This window comes from Balaenoptera borealis, assembly GCF_965194805.1.
Source record: "Balaenoptera borealis genome assembly, chromosome: 2".
Lineage (NCBI taxonomy): Eukaryota > Metazoa > Chordata > Mammalia > Artiodactyla > Balaenopteridae > Balaenoptera > Balaenoptera borealis.
Window position 1 is genome coordinate 175,442,697 of NC_138867.1, and position 19,110 is coordinate 175,461,806.

A 19,110-nucleotide genomic window follows, 5' to 3' on the forward strand; every position below is an offset into this window, starting at 1 on the left:
TCTTAAAAGCAGTGACCTGAGCCCCTGGCCTACCTTCTCTCCCTCCCCTCAGTGCCCAGAGTCCAGCCAAGTCAGATTGAAAGTCTTTATTATCTTTCTTCTCAAATATAAAATCACTCTCTCCCCTGGCAGCTCACTAAAATCAAGAATAAGAATCACATTGCTAAAAAGAATAGGCCCATTCCTGCCTCCCGCCTCATCCTGCACTCTCGTCCCACCTGGGAGAGAAAAGGGCAGAGATTGTGACTTCAAGGCTCTCAAGCAACTGGCTGAGGCATAATACTGGGCCCCATGTGAGTCAGGGGAATCCAGGGTGGATTAAGCCCTGATTGGCTGGGCAGGTGGCAGGATCCTGAGATCCATCAGTGCTTGTCACTGGGGCGCATGTTCAGGGGTGCTAGGCGTCCCAGGGGTCCGCGGCGAGCGTTGGTGGCCAGCCGCTGCTGTGCCAGGAATGACTGGGCATGGGCAGGTGCCCGCTCTTCCCCGGCTCGCTGCTGCAGAGCCATGCCCTGGAGGGAGGGGCATAGTTGGGGTCAGGTGAGCCCACAGGACCCTCACACCCACCCAATACTTCAGCCATGGCAACGGTGCACTCACCATATTATACCAGGCACTGATGAGCAGCTTTTCTTCCTGCTCCCGCTGACTTCGACTCTTCTCAAAGTCCATCTGCTAAGGAGGCAATAGTCAAGGACCTGGATATGCTGGGGACAGTGAGAAGGGATACGGACACCCACCTCCAGGTGCCGGATGCGGACGTCCCGCTCCCGGAGCTGTGTCCTCAGGGTGTGGAGGTCTGGAAGAGCCCCCCCAGGTGGCCGCTGCTTGGGTTCCAGGGTCTGTATGACCTAGGGGTTGGGGAAGACACAGCCAGGGTGACCTTGGCCTCACAGGCCGTGGTGTAAAAGTCTGTGACATGATTAGGTATGACAGGTGTGGGGGCAGGAGGCATGAACCAATGGGAGGCAGCAGCCTCGGCAGGAGGTGTGTAGGGCACCCAGCGTCCGTCCTCACCGTGCGCGCCTTGTCCACGTAGCGGTGGTACCGCTCCTCCATGGCCCGCAAGTCCGCGTCCTTCTTCTGCAGGTTGTGCTGCAGCTCCTCGATACGCCGGGCTGCTGGGGGAACAAGGTGGCCCGTCAACTCTGTGCCAAGCTTGGGGCGCCCTGCACCCAGCCGGCCACCCAGTCCCACTCACTGCTGCTATCGGCAGGGGGCTCTAGCTCCTCGATGTACTCGCGCTTCCGCTGCAGCTCCAGATCTGCCTCATGCAGCTTCTGCCTGCGGGCAGGGGACCGGCAGCAGCAGGCTGAGCTCTGGGCCCATTTCTCCTCTCCTAGTGGTGGCCACAACCTTCCCGGCCAGCCAGAAGTGTCCCTGCAGACCTCTCTGCCTGACCCCAAGCCTGGGGGCTATGTGCGCTGGCCCCACCATCTCCTCAGCCATCAGAGTCCCAACCCTCCACACCCCTCATCAGGTGGCCCCTGGACCAGCCCTCCCATCTGTCCACTTCTCCCCATTCCACAGCCCACACGCTGGTCCAGGCACCATCATCCCTTTCCAGCCCCCTCTACTCTCAACCCCTCAGGTCCATTCTCTACCCAGCAGCCAGGCATCTTTCTGGAATGCAAATCTCTTATAAAACAATAGGAAATGTGGGACTTCCCTGGTGGCACAGTGGTTAAGAATCCGCCTGCCAATGCAGGGGACACAGGTTCGAGCCCTGGTCCGGGAAGATCCCACATGCCGCAGAGCAACTAAGACCATGTGCCACAACTACTGAGCCTGCGCTCTAGAGCCCACGAGCCACAACTACTGAGCCTGTACTCCACAACAAGAGAAGCCACCGCAATGAGAAGTCCACGCACTGTAACAAAGAGTAGCCCCCACTCGCTGCAACTAGAGGAAGCCCGCGTGCAACAACGAAGACTCAACGCAGCCAAAAATAAATTAAAAATTTTTAAAGTTTTTAAAAAAGGAAAGGAAATGCAAGCTAATACTTTACAGTTCTGCCACCTGTGGCAAAACCCCAAAGATTCCTGTAGGTGAGACTATTATCATGTGTTGGACATGGAACATGGTGTTAACATCTAATAGTGAACCTCTGGCTATGTCTACTAAAATTACAAAGGCATGTACCCTGAGAGCCACCCATTCCATTTTTGTGTATATTTGCACACAAGCAAAATGATGCATATATAAGGTTTACTTTGTTACATTGCTTGAAATTGCAAATATCTAGAAAGAATGAGTTAAACACATTATGGTATTACAAAAAATGTTATAGGCCAGGCCTTCTGGACCAGAATTCTACAGGAGAATTAAGCCCTAATGCCTCCAGGTATCCATCCTCTGTAAGGAAATAACTTTCTGTGTTCTGGGACGGCATTAGCTTCATTGCATCCTTGGCAGAACTGAGAAAATAGTCACGAAAATAATTTTCTGTAAGGCCTAGTTTCCCTATGGACCCCCAGTTGACAAAGGCTGCTATATTTGAAAAAAAAATAAGAAGGACTCCCTTTATTTATTCCTATGGAGAAATTTCTCCAGTTAACTTGTTAAGTAGGGAAAGCAAAGTGCACATATTACACTACTTTTTGTGTAAATGAGGAATGATAGGAAAAATCTATATTCATACTCATTTGGATCTGCTTTAAAAATTCTGGAAGGATTTCCATAATAAACTAATAGAAATGGGGGTGGAATGGGGCGGAAACTGAGTCAATGAGGGAGGACTGAGAGGTATACCCTTTATTTCTGTATAGCTCGGTATACATTTTGGTTTTTAAACTATAAACGTGATAGCTATTTAAAATAGTTTCTTTCTTTTTTTTTTTTAATAGTTCCTCTTTTGGGAATTCCCTGGCAGTCCAGGGGTTAGGACTCAGAGCTTTCAGCTTTCACTGCTGTGGGCCCGGGTTCAATCCCTGGTAGGGGAACTAAGATACCACAAGCCGCACAGTGTGGCCAAAAATGAAAAAAACAAAAAAACAACTTTCCTTTTTAACAATGCAAAAGTAAAAGGTAACTATTACTTTGTCACACAACCTTGTTGCAATTTCCTCTGTGGCTCCCCATTGTTCCCCCAAAACATTCCATATGCCTTCCCTTAGTCTATAAGGCCCCACTTGAGCTGACCCTTCAGACTCCCTTTCCTCATCAACAACTCCCCATCGACACCGGCTCCACCCCACACACCTTTGTCCCAGCCTTTCCCCCCACCAAGAGTAGCCCCACTCTGGGACTCACAGATGCTCCTCCAGCTTCCTCTTCAGCAGGGTTGACTGGAGGAGAGAAGAGGCACTGGGTGAGTGAGGGCTCCAGAGGTCCCAACCTCTTCCCAGACTGAGGGTAGGGGGTGCCACCCTGGGCTCAAGGTACTTACAATGGACTTCACGGGGCATCGGGCAGCAGGGGGGAGAGAGAGAAGGGTTATTGGGGGGCACAAAGGAGGGCCAGGCAGGGAGGAGGTGGGCACTCACGTCTTCAGTCTTGCCCCCTTGCTCTTGCAGGGCCTTCTGCAGGTCCTCCACCTGGGCCCGCAGCTCCGACAGCTGCTGCTGGTTCAGCCTGCAGGGGGAGGGGGGCCCACTTAGTGCCTGCGCCCGCCCTCAGCCCCCCTCCAAGCGTGTAAGAGGCCCCCCTCCGCCAGTTGGGTCCTCACCGGTGCTGCATCTCCAGGCCGTGGCGCGCGCGGTTGGCCTCCTCCAGGTGGCGCTGCAGCTCCTCCTGCCGTTCCCGGTCGGCCGCCTCCTGCTGGCACAGGCGCTTGTTCTCCAGCTGAAGCTGCAGGAGCGTCTCCCTGCGGACCGGGAAGGAGTGAGCAGTGCTGGAGATGGGTCACCACTCAGGCCTGCCAAGGCTCCAACAAGGAAACTGGGCAGACGGGGCCAGGAGAGGGATAGAGCCCTGGGGGAAGAGCCCAGCCAGACCCTGCGGTAGGGTTAGAGTACAGGGAACAGCGCCTAGGCGTGGGTGGGCGGAGCGCCGGTGGGGGTGGGGAGCAAAGTGGGAGGAGCCATGAGCTGGGTCTAGGGGTGGCGCCAGGGAAGGGCGGGGCTACAGGAGAGGGTTAGAACACTGATATGCGGCTGCAGGAAAGTAAGACACTGAAAAGAGAAAAGCTGGGGTGGGAGTTCTTACGGGCAGCGCACAGGGCAGTGAACCTAGCAGGGAATATACTGAGGACAGGGCTGTATCCTGGGGGCAGAACCCGATGTGGACAGGGCTGTATCCTGGGGGCAGAACCCGATGTGGGCAGGGCTGGGGCAAAGGATTTTTGCCTGGGGAGTGGAGACAGATGGGTTGGATCTAATTTGTGCACTGAGGACGGATCCTGACGAGGTGAGCCACCAGTAGGGCTAGAGCCCTGGCCAGGTAAGAGCAGAATTAGGAGTGAGTGGGCCTAGAAGCCCGGCTAGGACTTGGGAACCAAGTTGAGCAGGCCTGGCTAGCGGTAAATACCTGTACTGGGGACGGGGCTGAGGGTGGGCACTGGCAGGCCCCAGTGGGGCCAGAGCTCTGAGTGACCCCAGGATACCTGAGCTCCGCAGGTAGGATCTCGGCTGCTAAGTTTTCCACAGCCGGTGAGGTGGGATCCAGTGAGGGGTCTGGAGAATGCACGAAAAGTCTTCAGGTGGCTGCACAGGGCCTGTCCCCATCCCTAGGATCCTCTTTCCGAGAAGCATCTTTGGGGGCTCAACTTCGGCCAAAAGCCTGACTTGACCCAAACCCCACCCCTGGCATGACAGGGAGCCATGATCCTTGGCCTGGGTTTGCCTTTGCCCCACCCAGAGCCCCGATAGACAGCCCCTGCTTTCTGTCGGCCCATGTCACCTCTTTCCACTCTAGCCTCCCTCCAGCGTGGCCTAGCTCTGTCCCCAACCTAGACAAGCCCTGGGACACTGCCTTTTCTGCCTGCCCTAACAGCACACCAGGCCAGGTAAGGCTCCAGGCCAGCCATCTCCCAGGCCCTGGGATGGGCCTCCAACTCACCGGCTTGGGTCAGCCCGCGAGGCTGCATCTGGGCGCAGCGAAGCTCCTCATTGGCCTCCCGCAGGGAGTCCCGCTCTGCCAGCAGCCGCTGGAGGGACGGGATGCAACAGGCCACTTGAGGCTGGATCGGTCTCCTAGGGTAGGGGTCCCCAACCCCTGGGCCGCGGACCGGTACCGGTCCGCGGCCTGTTAGGAACCGGGCCGCACAGCAGGAGGTGAGCGATAGGCAAGAAAGCGAAGTTTCGTCTGCCACTCCCTATAGCTCCCCATCGCTCGCATTACCGCCCCCCACCCCCAGTCCGTGGAAAAAATGTCTTCCACGAAACCGGTCCCTGGTGCCAAAAAGGTTGGGGACCGCTGGGCTTCCCTGGTGGTGCAGTGGTTAAGAATCCAGGGGACACAGGTTCGAGCCCTGGTCTGGGAAGATCCCACATGCTGCGGAGCAACTAAGCCCATGAGCCACAACTACTGAGCCCACGTGCCACAACTACTGAAGCCCGTGCGCCTAGAGCCCATGCTCTGCAACAAGAAAAGCCACCTCAGTGAGAAGCCCACGCACCGCAATGAAGAGTAGCCCCCGCTCACCGCAACTAGAGAAAGCCCGCACAGCAATGAAGACCCAAAGCAGCCAAAAATAAATAAATAAATAAGGTTCCCTTAAAAAAAAGAATCTTATAAAGGTTGGGGACTGCTGTCCTAGGGAATGGGCTCTGCAGGGTGGGGCTTGGGCGGAGGGACCTCAGCCTCACCTCCTTCTCCTTTGACACCAACTCATACTTTTCCTCCAGATTGCGGCACTCAAATAGCCATTTCTCGGCCTTCATGGCCTCCTCCTGCCGCTGGCCCTGCAGTTCCTGAACCTAAACAGAGGAGCGGGGAGAGGACAGCAGGGTGGGAAGGAGGGGCAGAGACTGAGTACAAGGTGAAAGGGCGGGGCCAGAGGGACCAGCTGAGGGAACTTGGAGGAGGAGGCTTAAGAGAAGGGGTGGGGTTTACAAGCCTAGGGAGGAGCTGGCTGGCCTAAAGGGCCTCTATATACAAAATGGGAGCAGACTCTGGGTGGAAGAACTTAGCACCACGCTGAGGGTGAGCTAAAGTCAGCGGCCGGCCAAGAGGAGCCCCCACCCCAGTCCAGGTCCAGGCCCCCGCCCGTACCTGCCGCCGCTGCGCCTCTAGCTGGGCGCGCAGGGAGCCGGCCCGGCGCAGCTCTTCCTCCAGCTGCCGCGTGCGCTCAGCGTGGCCGGCGTTGCGCTCCTCCAGCTGCCGCACCTGCCGCCGCAGCTCCCGCAGCTCGCCCAGGCGGCGCCGGCAGCTGCTCAGCGTGGCCTCCAGCTGCCCTGCGCGCTCTGAGGACTGCCTGGGGGCGGGGGCAAGTGAGAAGAGGAGGCGGGGGTCTGAGGTCAAGGGTTCAGCCTGGATGCCAGACCCTCAGGGCAGGGGAAGGTGTCAGGTCAGCCTTGGGGCATTTGGGTTCAAGGTGATGGGTCATGAGGGTCAGGGGTCAGCGGGGCCTGGTGGTGTTGGGGGAATCATTAGGGAGCATAAAGGGAGCCCTAAACATCAATGGTTAGCCCAGGGTCAAAATCAGAATCTGGGGGACACAAAAATGACTGTGGGGTTACAGGGGGAATGATGGGGCCCAGAGGGTCTGAGGAGCCCCCATGGACACTTTGGGGTCATGATGTAGCTGTGGGCCTAACAAGGGTATTGTGGGTGCAGGGGCCGTGGTGGGGTCATGGGGGATCTTTGAGGCAGAGCACTGTGGGGCTCTTGAAGGTATGGTAGGGGCTCATTAGGCACTTTAACATTACAGGGATGCCATGGGGGTCACAGGGGAGCCCTCTGAGGCAACAGAAGGCACAGTGAGGTTGAGGGGTGGGTGCTACGGGGGCCTACCAAGCACTCTGTGCTTGCAGGAATGCTGTGGAGTCATAAGAAGGTACAGTCATGTGATGGGGGGACAGAGGGGTCACCAGGGGCAAAGTTATTGCATCATGGGGTCCTGGAGGGCACCATGGGATGCTGGGGCATGATGGGACCCGGAATGGTGCAGTGGGGTCTGGGGAGCATTATGACCCCTAGGCTTGCTGGGGTCACAGGGATCCTATAAGGCAGCGGTCCCCAAACTTTCTGGCACCAGGGACCGGTTTCATGGAAGAGAATATTTCCACGGACCGGCGGGGGGTAGGGGGATAGTTCAGGCAGTAATGCGAGTGATGGAGAGCGGTGGGGAGCGATGGGGAGCGGCAGATGAAGCTTCGCTCGCTCACCCGCTGCTCACCTCCTGCCGTGTGGCCCGGTTCCTAACAGGCCGCGGACCGGAACCAGTCCGCAGCCCAGGGGTTTGCGACCCCCGCTATAAGTTATGTGGGATACAATGTGGGATAACAGGAGGACACTGTGGGGTCCTGGGGGGCACCATGGATCCAGGGAGTTTGATGTTGTCCAGAGGACATGGTGGATTCCAGCATAGTGCAGTGGGGTTCAGGATGGTATTGTGGAGGCAACAGGGCATTGTGGGTGCCCACTAGGAATTTGGGGGTTACAGAGGTACTATGGCATCAGAGGAGCACTCTGGCAATGGGGGTGTGTGGTGGGGATCTGCCACTCACCGAAGTTCATCCATCTCATCCTTCAGGGCCTGTGCCTCCTGGGCCAGGCTGGTCAGCTCCTGGTTCCGCTGCTGCAGCTCAGCGACCTCCCGCTCCAGCTCGGCACAGCGCACGCGCTCGTCCTCCCTGCCGCTCTCCAGCCTGGGGGATGGGGGAAGCATCACATGAAGGGATTGTGCCTGCCCCAGTCCCCTGGCCTGCTGGCCCTGTCCCCAACTGACTATACCTGAAGTTCTCTTCCTGCAGCTGCTCCAGCTGGGACTGCAGCAGCAGCAGCTTCTTGGCGGTGAGGCCGGTGGCGCCCTCACCCTCGGACCGGCCCACCCGCTCCCTCAGCACCTCATTTTCCTGAACCAGGCTCTGCTTCTCCTCTGACAGGAGTACTAGCTGTGGGCAGGGCATACAGACGAGCCGGAGCTGGGAGGGGGGCTATGCGGGCGGCCCTGCCCTGGGAGCACCTGTGGACCCCCACCTCGGCCCCACCTGCCGCTCCAGGTCCAGACAGCGCTGCCGCAGCTCATCACCCTCGTCAGCGTCCTCACTCAGGAAGTAGTACCTGCGGGACTGATGAGAGGAGTGGAGGGGGGAGGGTGGGGAGAGACAAGAAACTCAGGGATCCAGGGGAGGAAAATGGGGAAACGGAGGATGGGAACTTCAGGGACAGAGAGGAGGGAGCTGAGAAACCCTCAAGGTCTAAGAAGAGAGGGCTGGGACCTGAGGGGACTGGAGAAAAGGCAATTCAGGAACCCTGGGGACCTGGCAAGGGAAGAGGATAGGACCCTGGAGAATGGGAGTGGTTTACAGGCTTAAGGTCAAGCCCTTGCTCCTTAGGTAGCCCTGAAAATCAGTAATGGGGTTGGACCTTTAACAAGGTCCCCACCCCTTACCTGGCTATCAAAGTTCCCATATGTTTCCGGTGACAGGGAGTCAGAGGTGTCTTTGGTCATGAGCTGGAGGGAGGGGGGTGCAGTGGGAGGACATTGAGATGAGCTGGGCCCTCTGAGGGCAGCCTCCAAGGCTTCTACAATCCAGCCTAAGAACTACTCCATCCTCCTGTCCCCAAAGCCAGTCCTTCCCAATAACCCCAGCCCAGAGGCTGCCCTATGTGTCCAGCACGCAGGGAGTCCTGGTCCTTCCCCACTCCCCGGCCACCTGGCCACACTGCGCGGCTTGTGGGATCCTAGTTCTCCAACCAGGAATTGAACCCGGGCCACAGCAGTGAAAGCGCTGAGTCCTAACCACTGGACCACCAGGGAGTTCCGAGGCCTGGACCTTTTAGTGTGCTAGGTTGTGACTTAGAGCTGGGGGGCGCTGGCAGACACATGGGACAGGGAAATCTGGCCAGCTGAGTTCCAGACAGAGCCCAGAGCTTACCAGGGCAGAGCCTGTGCCCAGCTGCCTTGGAGATGTCCCCTCCCCTGAAGCTCCTCGCTACAGTGGGCATCCCCACCTACCTCCTGGATGGCTTCCATCACCACATGCTGAACTGATTCCTCTAGCGTCATGATTCTCTGGATGTGCTCTGGGGGTCAAGGTGGGGGAGACTGAGATGGGGGGTGGAAGGGCAAGAAGTGTTTCCTAAGGTCTTCCCCTAGGGACCCCCTAACCTCCCATACCCTGCTTCTTCTCGCAACTGATAGCACAGCCCAGCACCAGCTGAAGCAGCTTGCCAAGCTCTTCTGGGTCTGAGAACTCGCCAATGAGGCTCACATCTGGAAGGTGCTGCTCCAAAATGGGATGCCCCAGGACCTGAGGATGGGAGGAGGAAGGGGTATCAGGGACTCACGGATCCCCCCTCCTCCCAACCCAATCCCCTAAATCCCTTTACAGTTACTCACATCCTGGGAGTACTCCACCAGGCTCTGTAAGATTGTCTTCAGATTGTTGACCTGGGGAGGAGCAAGGAGTTGTGTCCAGGGTCCCAAATCCCCCCAGAAGGGGCCAGGCAGCCCCCACCCTGAATCTGTCTAGCCCATTCTTTTTTTCTCTGTCTCGCCTCCCAATCCCTGGTCATCTCATCCTGTTTAGCCCCATTCTCTGTCTGTATGTCCCCTCTCCTAGGAGTGACCTGTCTGGCTGCCTGCCCTTCTTACCCATCTGCCCATCTTGTTCACGTGTCCCCAGAATCTAGTCACTTCTCACCACCTGCCCCACTACACTTGGACCCTAGCCATCATCATCTCTCACCTGAATTATTGCACCAGCTTCCACTCTTGCTGCCTACCCCTCCATTTCTCTACAAGCATCCAGAGGGAGCTTTTTAAAGCCCAAGCCAGGTTTGTGTCTTTCCTCTACTAAAATCCTTCCTTGACTTTACACAGCACTTAAAATAGAATCTATCTTCCCTGCTCCAGCCTGCCAGGCCCTTGATGATCTCATCTACCATTCCTGTCCCCTTGCTTTCTGTTCTGACCCCCCTGCCATTCCTCGATCACACCAAGCTTATTTCCAACTCAGGGCCTTTGCATTTGCTGCTCCCTGTGTCTGGAATACCATTCCTCCAAATCTTACATGGAGATCAGCCCATCTGGAGTAACCACCCACCCACTCTCAGTTGCTCTCTCTCATGGCCCAGCTTTTATTGTCTTCATAGAACTAATTGCCATTGGAAGTCAATGTTAATGCTTGTGTATGCAGGTTTTTGTCTGTGTTATTCCTTGCTGCACACCCAGGCCTGATTAATAGAAGAATGAAGGAACAAATACATAGTTGGCTGGTCACCATACATCTGTCCCTCTTCCTGTCCAGATCTGTTTGTCCATCACCCAGGACATGTCTAACTGACCCTTCCCTGATCAACTCTTCACCAGTCTGTCCCCCATTCATGAGTCCACCTGTCACCTTCAACCTCCGGTTGGGACCTGGGTCGTCTGAGATGCCCTGGAGCCATGCCTCGTTGAACCAGGAAGGGTCTCTGGGGGTGAGAAGGTGGGATGAGCTGCTGGGGGACCCTTTTGGGACCCTCCCCCTCAGCCCCACTCACATCTGGTTCAGCACATAGGCTACTGCGAGGCCACTGCTCAGTTCCTGGGGGCTGGTACAGGGGGGCGGTACATGGAACGTCTGCAACTGGTGGGGGAGAGGAAAGTGCAAAAGGCATTGTCAGGGCCTGGGACCACGGAACGACACCCCTTTTACAGACTTTTCCGGTCAGCAGGACCCTCACATGCTGGGTGGGGGCTGGCCTGTTGCTCCAGCAAGCCAGCTCCGTGGGGGAGTGGCTTCTGCTCACCTGGACGGACCGGAGGGGGCGTGGCCTCATTATACCTCTGCCCAACAAACCCCGCGCGACCAGGCGAGGGCAGACCACGAGTCACTTGGTCCTCACAGGCACCACGTGACCAGGCCAGCTCACCTGTGCCCTCGCCCCACATGACCCAGCCACGAAGGGGCGTGGCCTCACCTGCTCTTTACACGCAAACCTGCCACTTGACGGGTCAGGTGCTCAGGCCAGAGTGCAACGGCCTGGCAGGCCGACGACCCCTTCCTCCTCCCTGCCCCAGAACGGAAGGGTGCACAGAGCCAAGGTCGGGGCTACCGGGCGAGAAGAGAGGGCGTACACCTGTCCCTGGCCCCGCCCCCGACCTACCCAGGTGAGCAGAGACCCGCATAGCTCGGCCTTGTCCACGCTCATGGCTCCCGATTGGATTCGACCCCGGCCGCGGAGCCCTGCCACCGCAGCGGCGTCCAGATCCGCCACCAGCGAGCGCCCGCAGCCCCGACCTCCCGCTCGGCCTAGAGCGCCGCCCCGCCCCCTAAGCGCAGGCCCCGCCCTGGACACGTGATCTCCTCCCGGCACCAGCTCAGGGCTTCAGACCCGCCATCTTAGATACGGGAAGCATTTGGGCGCTGGCCCTGCCGCTAGGGGTCAGTCTGGGCCAGCCTTGCGCATCCCAAGGGTGGCTTCGCCTCCCCTCCTCCCCGAGCTCTTTTTGGGGTAGCGGAGACTTCACCGTCATTCCTCTTCATCAGAGGCGGAGCTGCCCCACCCTGTTGTACAGGCGCATTCGCGTTCCTTCCCTTCGGCTGAAAGAAATTCTGCTGTCTAGCCACATTATGATCAGAGCCTTTGCGCGGGAGAGGGGCAGGTCATAATATATTCTATGGACTTGGAGGGGGAACACTAAAGGGTTCTTCCCGGTGTAGGTGACTTGATAGTCTTGCCCAGGGGTAGACAAGGGGATTCGGGTCCTAAGTCGACGGCAGGATGGGTCAGTCAGACCCATGTCCTGGGTAATGGACAGACTTATTTGCCTATCCTGGATCCGTCCTCCACTGAGCTTTCCCTGCCCTTTCCCTTCCCTGAGCCCCGAGCCGGGGCCCTCCTCCCTCAGAACGCAGGACGGGGCCGCCCTGGTCGCCACGGCCCACCGGGGGCGCCCAGACCGCAGGAAGGCGGCCTACGGGGAAAAGGATGGGCCCACTCTGAGACCCCGTCTGGGCAGTGAAGGGGGCTTAAAGGAAAGTGCTGACAATACTAGTTAACAATAAAATTGCAGTCACCATTTATGGGGTGCCTACAAAATGCAGTCTCTGCGCTAAGCGATTTAAATATACAGATGGTTGAAATCTCCACGACTCTAGGTGGCAAGTGCTCTTTAAACTCCCGGTTCGCAGGCGAGGAAACAGAGGTTCTGGGTGGATCCGGCTTTAAGGGAGGGGTAAAGCACCGGACCTCTGACGCCTGAGTTCCCCCGGCAGTCCCTCCCCCGCGGAGCGGGCGAGGTAATGAGCAGTAATTAGAGGTTATTAGCTGTACCCAGAGAGAGGGGCGGACTCTGCTTTGGGGGTGGGTCTAGGTCTGAGAGGCGGGGAGCTGCTCCCTCCAACCCAGAGTGTGGCTTCAGCGACCCTGCCCCCGAGCGTGTTGAGCAGGATGACTACAGCTCCCCCCTCCCCCCCGCACTCCCCCCCTCCCCGCAGCATCGCAGGAACACAATCACTCTAGCACCAGACTCCAGGTTACAGCCCACTCAGACGCACAACTGCACGCACGCAGGGGCCTTGGAGGCTCGTCTACACACCCACATCCCCTTCCCGAGTTGTTTTCAGCCTCCATCCCCTGGGAGCAGAGTGGAGTGGGGAGAGTAGGGAGGAAGGGGACAAGGGCCAGCAGTGCCGGCTTCCGGACAGGGCTGCCTTACGGCGGCGGGCGTGAGAACAGCCGCCGCTGATTCCCTTATCCCGCACCCACTAAGGAGAGGGTGCTGCCAGTAAGGGGAAGCGGGGCCCCCCTGCCACCAGGCAAAAGTGGAAGGTGAGCCGGAACTATGGCTCTATGGAACCATATGGAACTATGGAACTATGCCAAATATTTGGGAGTGGGGTCCCCAGTACTTGCAAAACCCGCAGGGATCTTGATGTTTAGGAGGAATCTAAATATCCGGAGCATGGACTTGAATTGTTCTAACGTTGCCATGATATTATAGGCGTTATAGATGTTCAGGGACCCAAAAGTCCCCAGATTTAAAGGAAGGTCTGGGTGCCCTCACTTTGGGGGAGGAGTCACAACCCTCCATTTGGGGCGGCAAGGAATCTCATGTTTGGGGGGAAAGGGAGCTCCCTACGTTGGCAGGGAAGAGCAGCAATCCCTGTTATGTGACGCAGGGAACCCCACTTTTGGGGGCATCAGTGTGCCTTCAATCCAAAGAGAGGGGTCACAAACCCTCATTTTGAAGCAGGGATCCTTTATTTGGGGGAAGGAGTCAAACCCCCAGTTTCGGTGGAGAGAGCCCCAAAGTTTGGGGAATGATCTGGAGGCCTCCATTAAGGACAGGGTGCGGGTCTGGACCAGCAGCCCCCAGCTGGTTTGGGGACCCCACCCCCTCCTGTCTGTTTCCAGGAACAGCTGGGCCCAGCCTGGGCTGTACTGCTGGGAAGCGGGTGACTCAACCCCTCCCTGCGGCCACAGCTGGACCCCCGCCCGCCCCCTCCGGCCTTCACATCTGGGCAGAGACCCAGTCATGAGAGCTGGGATGGAGACCCTAGGTTCACGCATTTGGAGATGGTGCCCCTCCCCCCCGGGGCTGACCACAAGCTCAGGGTGGACACCATGCCCCATACCATGAGGGGCTCTGGCAGGCTTTCTGCTCTCCAGACACTGACATTCCACCAGGACTCCCATCCTGACCCCCTCCCCGGGTCTGTATATGTGTCTCTGAGTCCACGTGAAGTGTGTTCACATCTATGTAGGTGTGAGATGGTGGGTCTGTGATTGTGTGTGCACAGGCCTATGTGTCTGCATCTACCTGTGTCTTGGGGCCCTGGGAATTTACCCAACAGGCTATGTGTGTGTGATTTGGTGGTTTTGGGGGGGTGCTGTCAGGGACTAGGGCACATGCTTCTCTTTATGGGACCTTGCTGTGTGTCTATATCCCTAGGTCATTCTTTGTGTGAGAAGTGAATGTATGACAATCAGTACTTCAGTATGGATTTAGGTTGTGTTTCTGTGACCGTGTCCTACTTTCTCTCCATCATGTGTTTTTCTGTGATAGCATGAGCCTGTCATGTTTGTCCTTGGTTTGTCCATGTCCCTGAGACAATCTGGTGTCCATGTGTGTGGCCTTGTGGGTTTGTGTCTGTGACCCTACTTTACTTCATGTGCCCTATTTGTGATGTCTGCGTGACAGCATGACCGTCGTGTGTCAGTCCCCAGCATGTGTCTCTGTGCCTCTACAATCTCCATGTGAGAGGAGTGGCTGTGTGACAACTGGAGTCCTGAGGTCCAAGACTTTTATCTGTGTCTTACTTTGTCTTGATGGTGTGGCTTTATCGGAGTGTCTGTATATGCCACCTATCTGTGTATGAAGATGGCCCTACCACAAACGGTGTGTGACAGTGTGACCCTGACCACGTTCGCTGCGGGGCTGGCTGGACTAGTGAATGTTTGTGCCAACGTGTGGCAGATGTATCCTGTGTCCGTGTGACACTGTGGATCTGAGAGTTTGTGACCTTGTGTGTGGGGTGGGTGTCAAAGTCACACAAGACAGCGTGAGGAGGCGGTGATGTGCTGGGGGGGGCGTCAAGCGCCCGGAGTCCTGCCGCTCTCGGCCCCTCCCGGCGCTGCGGGGGCGCGTGCGTCGTGCGTGACGTGAGGCACGACGGGGGTCGCTGCGTGCGTGGAGCCAGACGCGATCGTGCGTGCGAGCGCGGGGGGGATGGGCTACCTGCGTGCGTGCGTGCGTGGGCGGCCGCGGGGGTTAGGCGCGTGGGGGAGCGCAGAGCACAGCCCCACCCCGCCGGGGACTTTGGGCGCGGGTGAAACCCGGGAGGGGGCTGCCGTTAACCCCTTCCTGCCCGACCTGAAACTTGTGGCCCCTCGATAGAGCGCGCGGGGGCTTCCCCAGCGCGCGGGGACCGTCCCTGCCGAGGGAGGAACCCCGCCATTGAGCTGAGAGACCCCCCAGTTACCATGGGAACCGGAGCTTCCCGCGCGGCCGGGCGCGTGCTTCCTCCCCCCTCCCGCTCTTCCTCCAACTCCGTATTCCACCGACAATGCGCTCCCCGCTCCTAGCCTCCTGGTCTCCGGGGAAGGGGCTGGGGTCAGCGAGGCCCTGGCGTGCGTGACTCAGGCCAGCTTGAGGGTCCCCTGGCCGCAGCCGACCTCGCTCCCCCTTCTCCACCCCATGACTCACCCCTCGCGGCTTTCCCCTTGTGTGACTCAAGCCCTTGGGGAGGGGGCTGCGTACTCTGAGACCCCCCCCCCTCCAGGCAGTGGGGGCTGAGAACCAAGTACTGGGGGCCTAGAGCTTAAGGGGTGGGGCTCTCCCTCCAGCGAGGGTAGGTGTCTGGTGTCTTCCCTTAGACATCCCTTGCCAAGGTTACTAGAGCCATTTCCCCCACCCCTGAATTGGCAGCACCTACCCCCCAACCCTCCGGGAACCCAGCCCCCAGCCCCTCCCCCATAGCCCACAGGAAGTTTTTGCAGAGCCCATCGGCGATGAAACGGTTAAAGCCGTTTTCTTATTCATTTCATCCAGGGGCCCCTTTTGACTCAGAGCAAGCCAGGCGCCCCCTTGAGCCGGGCCTCGTGGGGGCCTGGGTTCATACTCCACCCCACATATACCATTTTTAGAGAGGGGAGGGAAGGCTGTTGGTGAGCTGGCTGGGGGTCTTGAGTAGCATACAGGGTTGGGTTCAAATCCTGCCTCTGCCCTCATTGCTCTCTGGGTCTCGGTTTCCCCATCTGAAAATGGGGAATAATTATGACCCGCTTATTGTGGCGTTGTGGGATTAGGTGAATAATAGATGGGACGCTTTGTTCCCAGAGCTGGGCAGAGGAGCAGGGAAGGGGCTTGGCCGGTAGAAGGACCCAGGCTCCTCCTGTCTCTCAGGCCTGGGTGTCAGGGTGACCAGCAGAAGCGAGTCCTTGTGGGGCGCGCCATGCCCCACCCAGGCGCTCTGAGGCCATGGGGTTCATCCCGTCCACCCCCTGCCCGTGGCAGGCACCCAGGAAGTGAGAGGCGGGGCAGGAATGAGGCGGAACCTGTTGGGCCCGTTGCCTCCCCACCCCTCACCCTCATTCCGGGGCCCTGGCATGCCCCCCCCCACGTTGCGGCCCCACCCCCACCGCCCTGGACGCCTGGGTCCTGACCCGACGGTGGCCCAAGGGAGGGGATGTCGGCGGAGACAGCGTCTCGGGAACATCCTGTGGACTGCTGGCTGGACAGACCGGAGGGTCAGCCCCTCCCCGGGCAGGGCAGAAATCGGCTGGGGGCAGAGTAAACATGGCCCAGGGTGGCCAGACTTGGGGGGGCGGCAAGGAGTGTACACATACACAGTCACACACACAAAACCCGTGTCACCCTGGCCACAGAGAGACTACCAACCGGGGACACACTGACAGGGTCAGACACAAATCTGGGCAAGACGGCTGTCAAACACAGACAGAGTGACAGGGCAGACTTAAGAGGAAGACTGAAATGCTGCCAAACACACAAAGACACCGACAGGCCAGAAGTATAAAGGCAGGGAGTGAGTGACACAGATAAATCAACTCAGCATACAGGCAAGATGGACACACTGACAGACACAAATACAGAAGGACATTGACATTCTGGTGAGAAGCACACAGCCTGGCAGACAGTGGCATGCTCACAGGCACTCTGAGACAAATGTGACAGGCCAGAAACACACAGGCAGGATGGACACACTGAGAACTGTGTGTCAGACACAGACAGGCAATACATGCATGTGGATAGACTCAGAGAGAAGGGACAGTCACTTTCAGTGCAGGCTCCCCGAGAGCTGCACAAGAGATGTTCAGACACAGTGTCAGATCCTGACACACGAGAAAGCAACACAGGCACGCACACACACACACGAACACACACTAGCAAGATCACCAACTCAAAAAGATACTCAGAGGCAAGAGAGACATACATAAACCTATGGGAGATGGACATACATAAACCTATGGGGAAGGACACATACAGACCATAACAGAATCCCCCCACCTCCCGCCACAGTTGCACACACACTCAGAGATGCTCTAAGGACATCAGAAGTCAGCCTTACAGATACACACTACCTCACCGATAACACACACGTCAGACCCTCCGACAGATTGGGCAGATGTAAGCAGACAGACTGACAGTCACACACACGGTCTAGCCAGACAGTCACACCCAACAGCAGAGAAGCATTGACAGGCCACAGTCGGACATTAACACATTGGCACAGAGACACCGTGACAGAACCTGTTGGCTAACACACACACACACACACACACCAGCCAGAGCCCACATAGACACACACACATAGACGAGCCACAGACACACACCAGCCACAGACCTCACACTCACAGACCTCACACAGGCAAGCCATGGACCTCACACACACACACAGACACACAGACACACCAGGCACGAATAGGTTAGCCATATGAACTCCAAAACAACCTACATTCATGTATATAGGCCAGCCACATGCAACCTATTTCATAGACCATACACATACTCACACACACACTCCCCCCCCAAAGCAGGCAGGTCCTACACACCCCTGCAGTGTTGGGCCAACACACAGACACATGCCCTGAGAAGACAGGCCTCACGCACACTCTCACACGTCCTGACAGGCCAGCCACACACTAACCCACAGCCAACCAGACACACACGTGCCCCTGGACCATGCTGCAGGGCTCTGGGCTTCCCAGCCAGTCTCTACCCCCACCCAGAGATCCTGGTGCTTCCTCTCTCCAACCACCTCCCCCCCCACGCCACCCTCCGGCCTGCTGTTTGTCACTTCCCCTAGGAGGCCCAGCTCAGCAGCCTCAGTCCCTGGTGGGGTGTGGGCCTGTTTTCTCAGCACATCCCCCGTAAATGGGGCACCTGGGATCTCAGCCATGCTCAGGCCCCCCAAGACCTCGCCAGCATTGGGGGGCACAGGAACAGCTTTGTGGGAAACTCCCCTCATGCCCAGCTGAGTCAGCCTGAGGAGACAGACTCTCCTTCCTGCTTCCAAGAAAACTGAGCAGCTTCCTCTCCAGGAGAGGGGTGAGGGACCCCCCAGACCACAGAGGTGGGGGAGGGGAGTGACTGGAAAGCCAGGGGCTCCTGGGGGAGGGCCTCCGTGGTCCTCAGCCTCTTCCTGCCAGCTGTCTGTCCACACCCAGGGGCAGGGACGAGGGAGTCTGGGTGCTATGACTTGCGGGTTCTCGTCCTGGCCTGCCCACTGGCTGACTCACAGGCAGCCCCCAGCCCAGTTTCCTGGTGAGGGCCCTGCCGGCCAGTGGGCCACGGGGGAGGGGGGTCGCCAGGCTATTTATAAGAAGGAGAAGTCCCTCCTGCCAAGGCCAAAAGCCCCAGAGAGACCCGTAGGTGGGGGTGGACGAACTTCCTCCTTATCCAGTCCCCCAGGCCCCGGGCCCTTGGGCATGATGGAAGCCTGGGCACAGACACCTCAGCCAGATGCTGGTCTGCAGCCCAGGGCCTGGGCAGTACCCAGATGCTAGTCTGGGCACCCAGGGCAGACGGAGGAGGGGGCTATCCTCACACCCTCCTCACAGGGACGGCCGGCCTTGGCGCCAGTGGGGCGGCATGAGGTGGTGGCACCCAGGCTAGAAGGGTGAAACTGGCAGGGGCTTGGAACCGGCTGTACCAGCTTAGCTGGGCCCCCGCCCTCCCTCACTGGCCCAATCCCCACCCCCTGGTCAAACACCCATGCAGAGAGCATGCTGGCCTGCCCCCAAACACACCAGCAGCCCTCTGCCCTGTGCCCAAGCCCGGATAAATGAGACCCTTCATGAAAGGGCCTGCAGAGCTTGGCATACAGTTGGCACTGCATAAATGCCTCTCTGATTGTCATTATCCACATAAAAAGTGGCTAATGCTCTGGAGCCAAACAGCTCAGGTTCTAGGTCAACTCCAGTGCTTATAACTGTGGAATATCAGGCAAGTTCCTTACCTTCCTGTGCCTAAGTTTTCTAGTCTGTTAAATGGGGCTACAAATAGCATGCATTTCGCTGGGTTGTTGGAAGCAGGCAATGAGTTATTCTATG

General features: G+C 57.9%; 1 protein-coding gene across 15 annotated transcripts; it reads right to left on the reverse strand.

The window, feature by feature from the left end:
- Nucleotides 1–71: 71 nt before the first annotated feature.
- Nucleotides 72–15,039, reverse strand: HOOK2 (hook microtubule tethering protein 2). Of its 15 annotated transcripts, none has more exons than XM_082379742.1 (22): nucleotides 15,021–15,039; nucleotides 10,594–10,679; nucleotides 10,452–10,524; nucleotides 9,449–9,499; nucleotides 9,227–9,359; nucleotides 9,065–9,132; nucleotides 8,498–8,560; nucleotides 8,094–8,174; nucleotides 7,837–8,027; nucleotides 7,611–7,751; nucleotides 6,154–6,355; nucleotides 5,748–5,858; nucleotides 4,999–5,086; nucleotides 4,544–4,613; nucleotides 3,668–3,805; nucleotides 3,486–3,573; nucleotides 3,253–3,287; nucleotides 1,202–1,284; nucleotides 1,018–1,121; nucleotides 741–851; nucleotides 601–675; nucleotides 72–512 (listed from the first exon to the last, which is right to left on the reverse strand). In XM_082379742.1, the coding sequence occupies exons 1-22, from the start codon at nucleotides 15,021–15,023 to the stop codon at nucleotides 363–365; spliced, it is 2,145 nt and encodes a 714-aa protein (XP_082235868.1). In that variant the 5' UTR covers nucleotides 15,024–15,039; the 3' UTR covers nucleotides 72–362. The 15 variants fall into 15 exon arrangements, with proteins under 15 accessions (XP_082235868.1, XP_082235867.1, XP_082235866.1 ...); XM_082379741.1 differs by lacking the exon at nucleotides 15,021–15,039 and adding an exon at nucleotides 11,200–11,376 and having other exon boundaries at nucleotides 601–672; nucleotides 1,018–1,118; nucleotides 7,837–7,997; XM_082379740.1 differs by lacking the exon at nucleotides 15,021–15,039 and adding an exon at nucleotides 11,200–11,376 and having other exon boundaries at nucleotides 1,018–1,118; nucleotides 7,837–7,997.
- Between the last annotated feature and the right edge of the window lie 4,071 nt (nucleotides 15,040–19,110).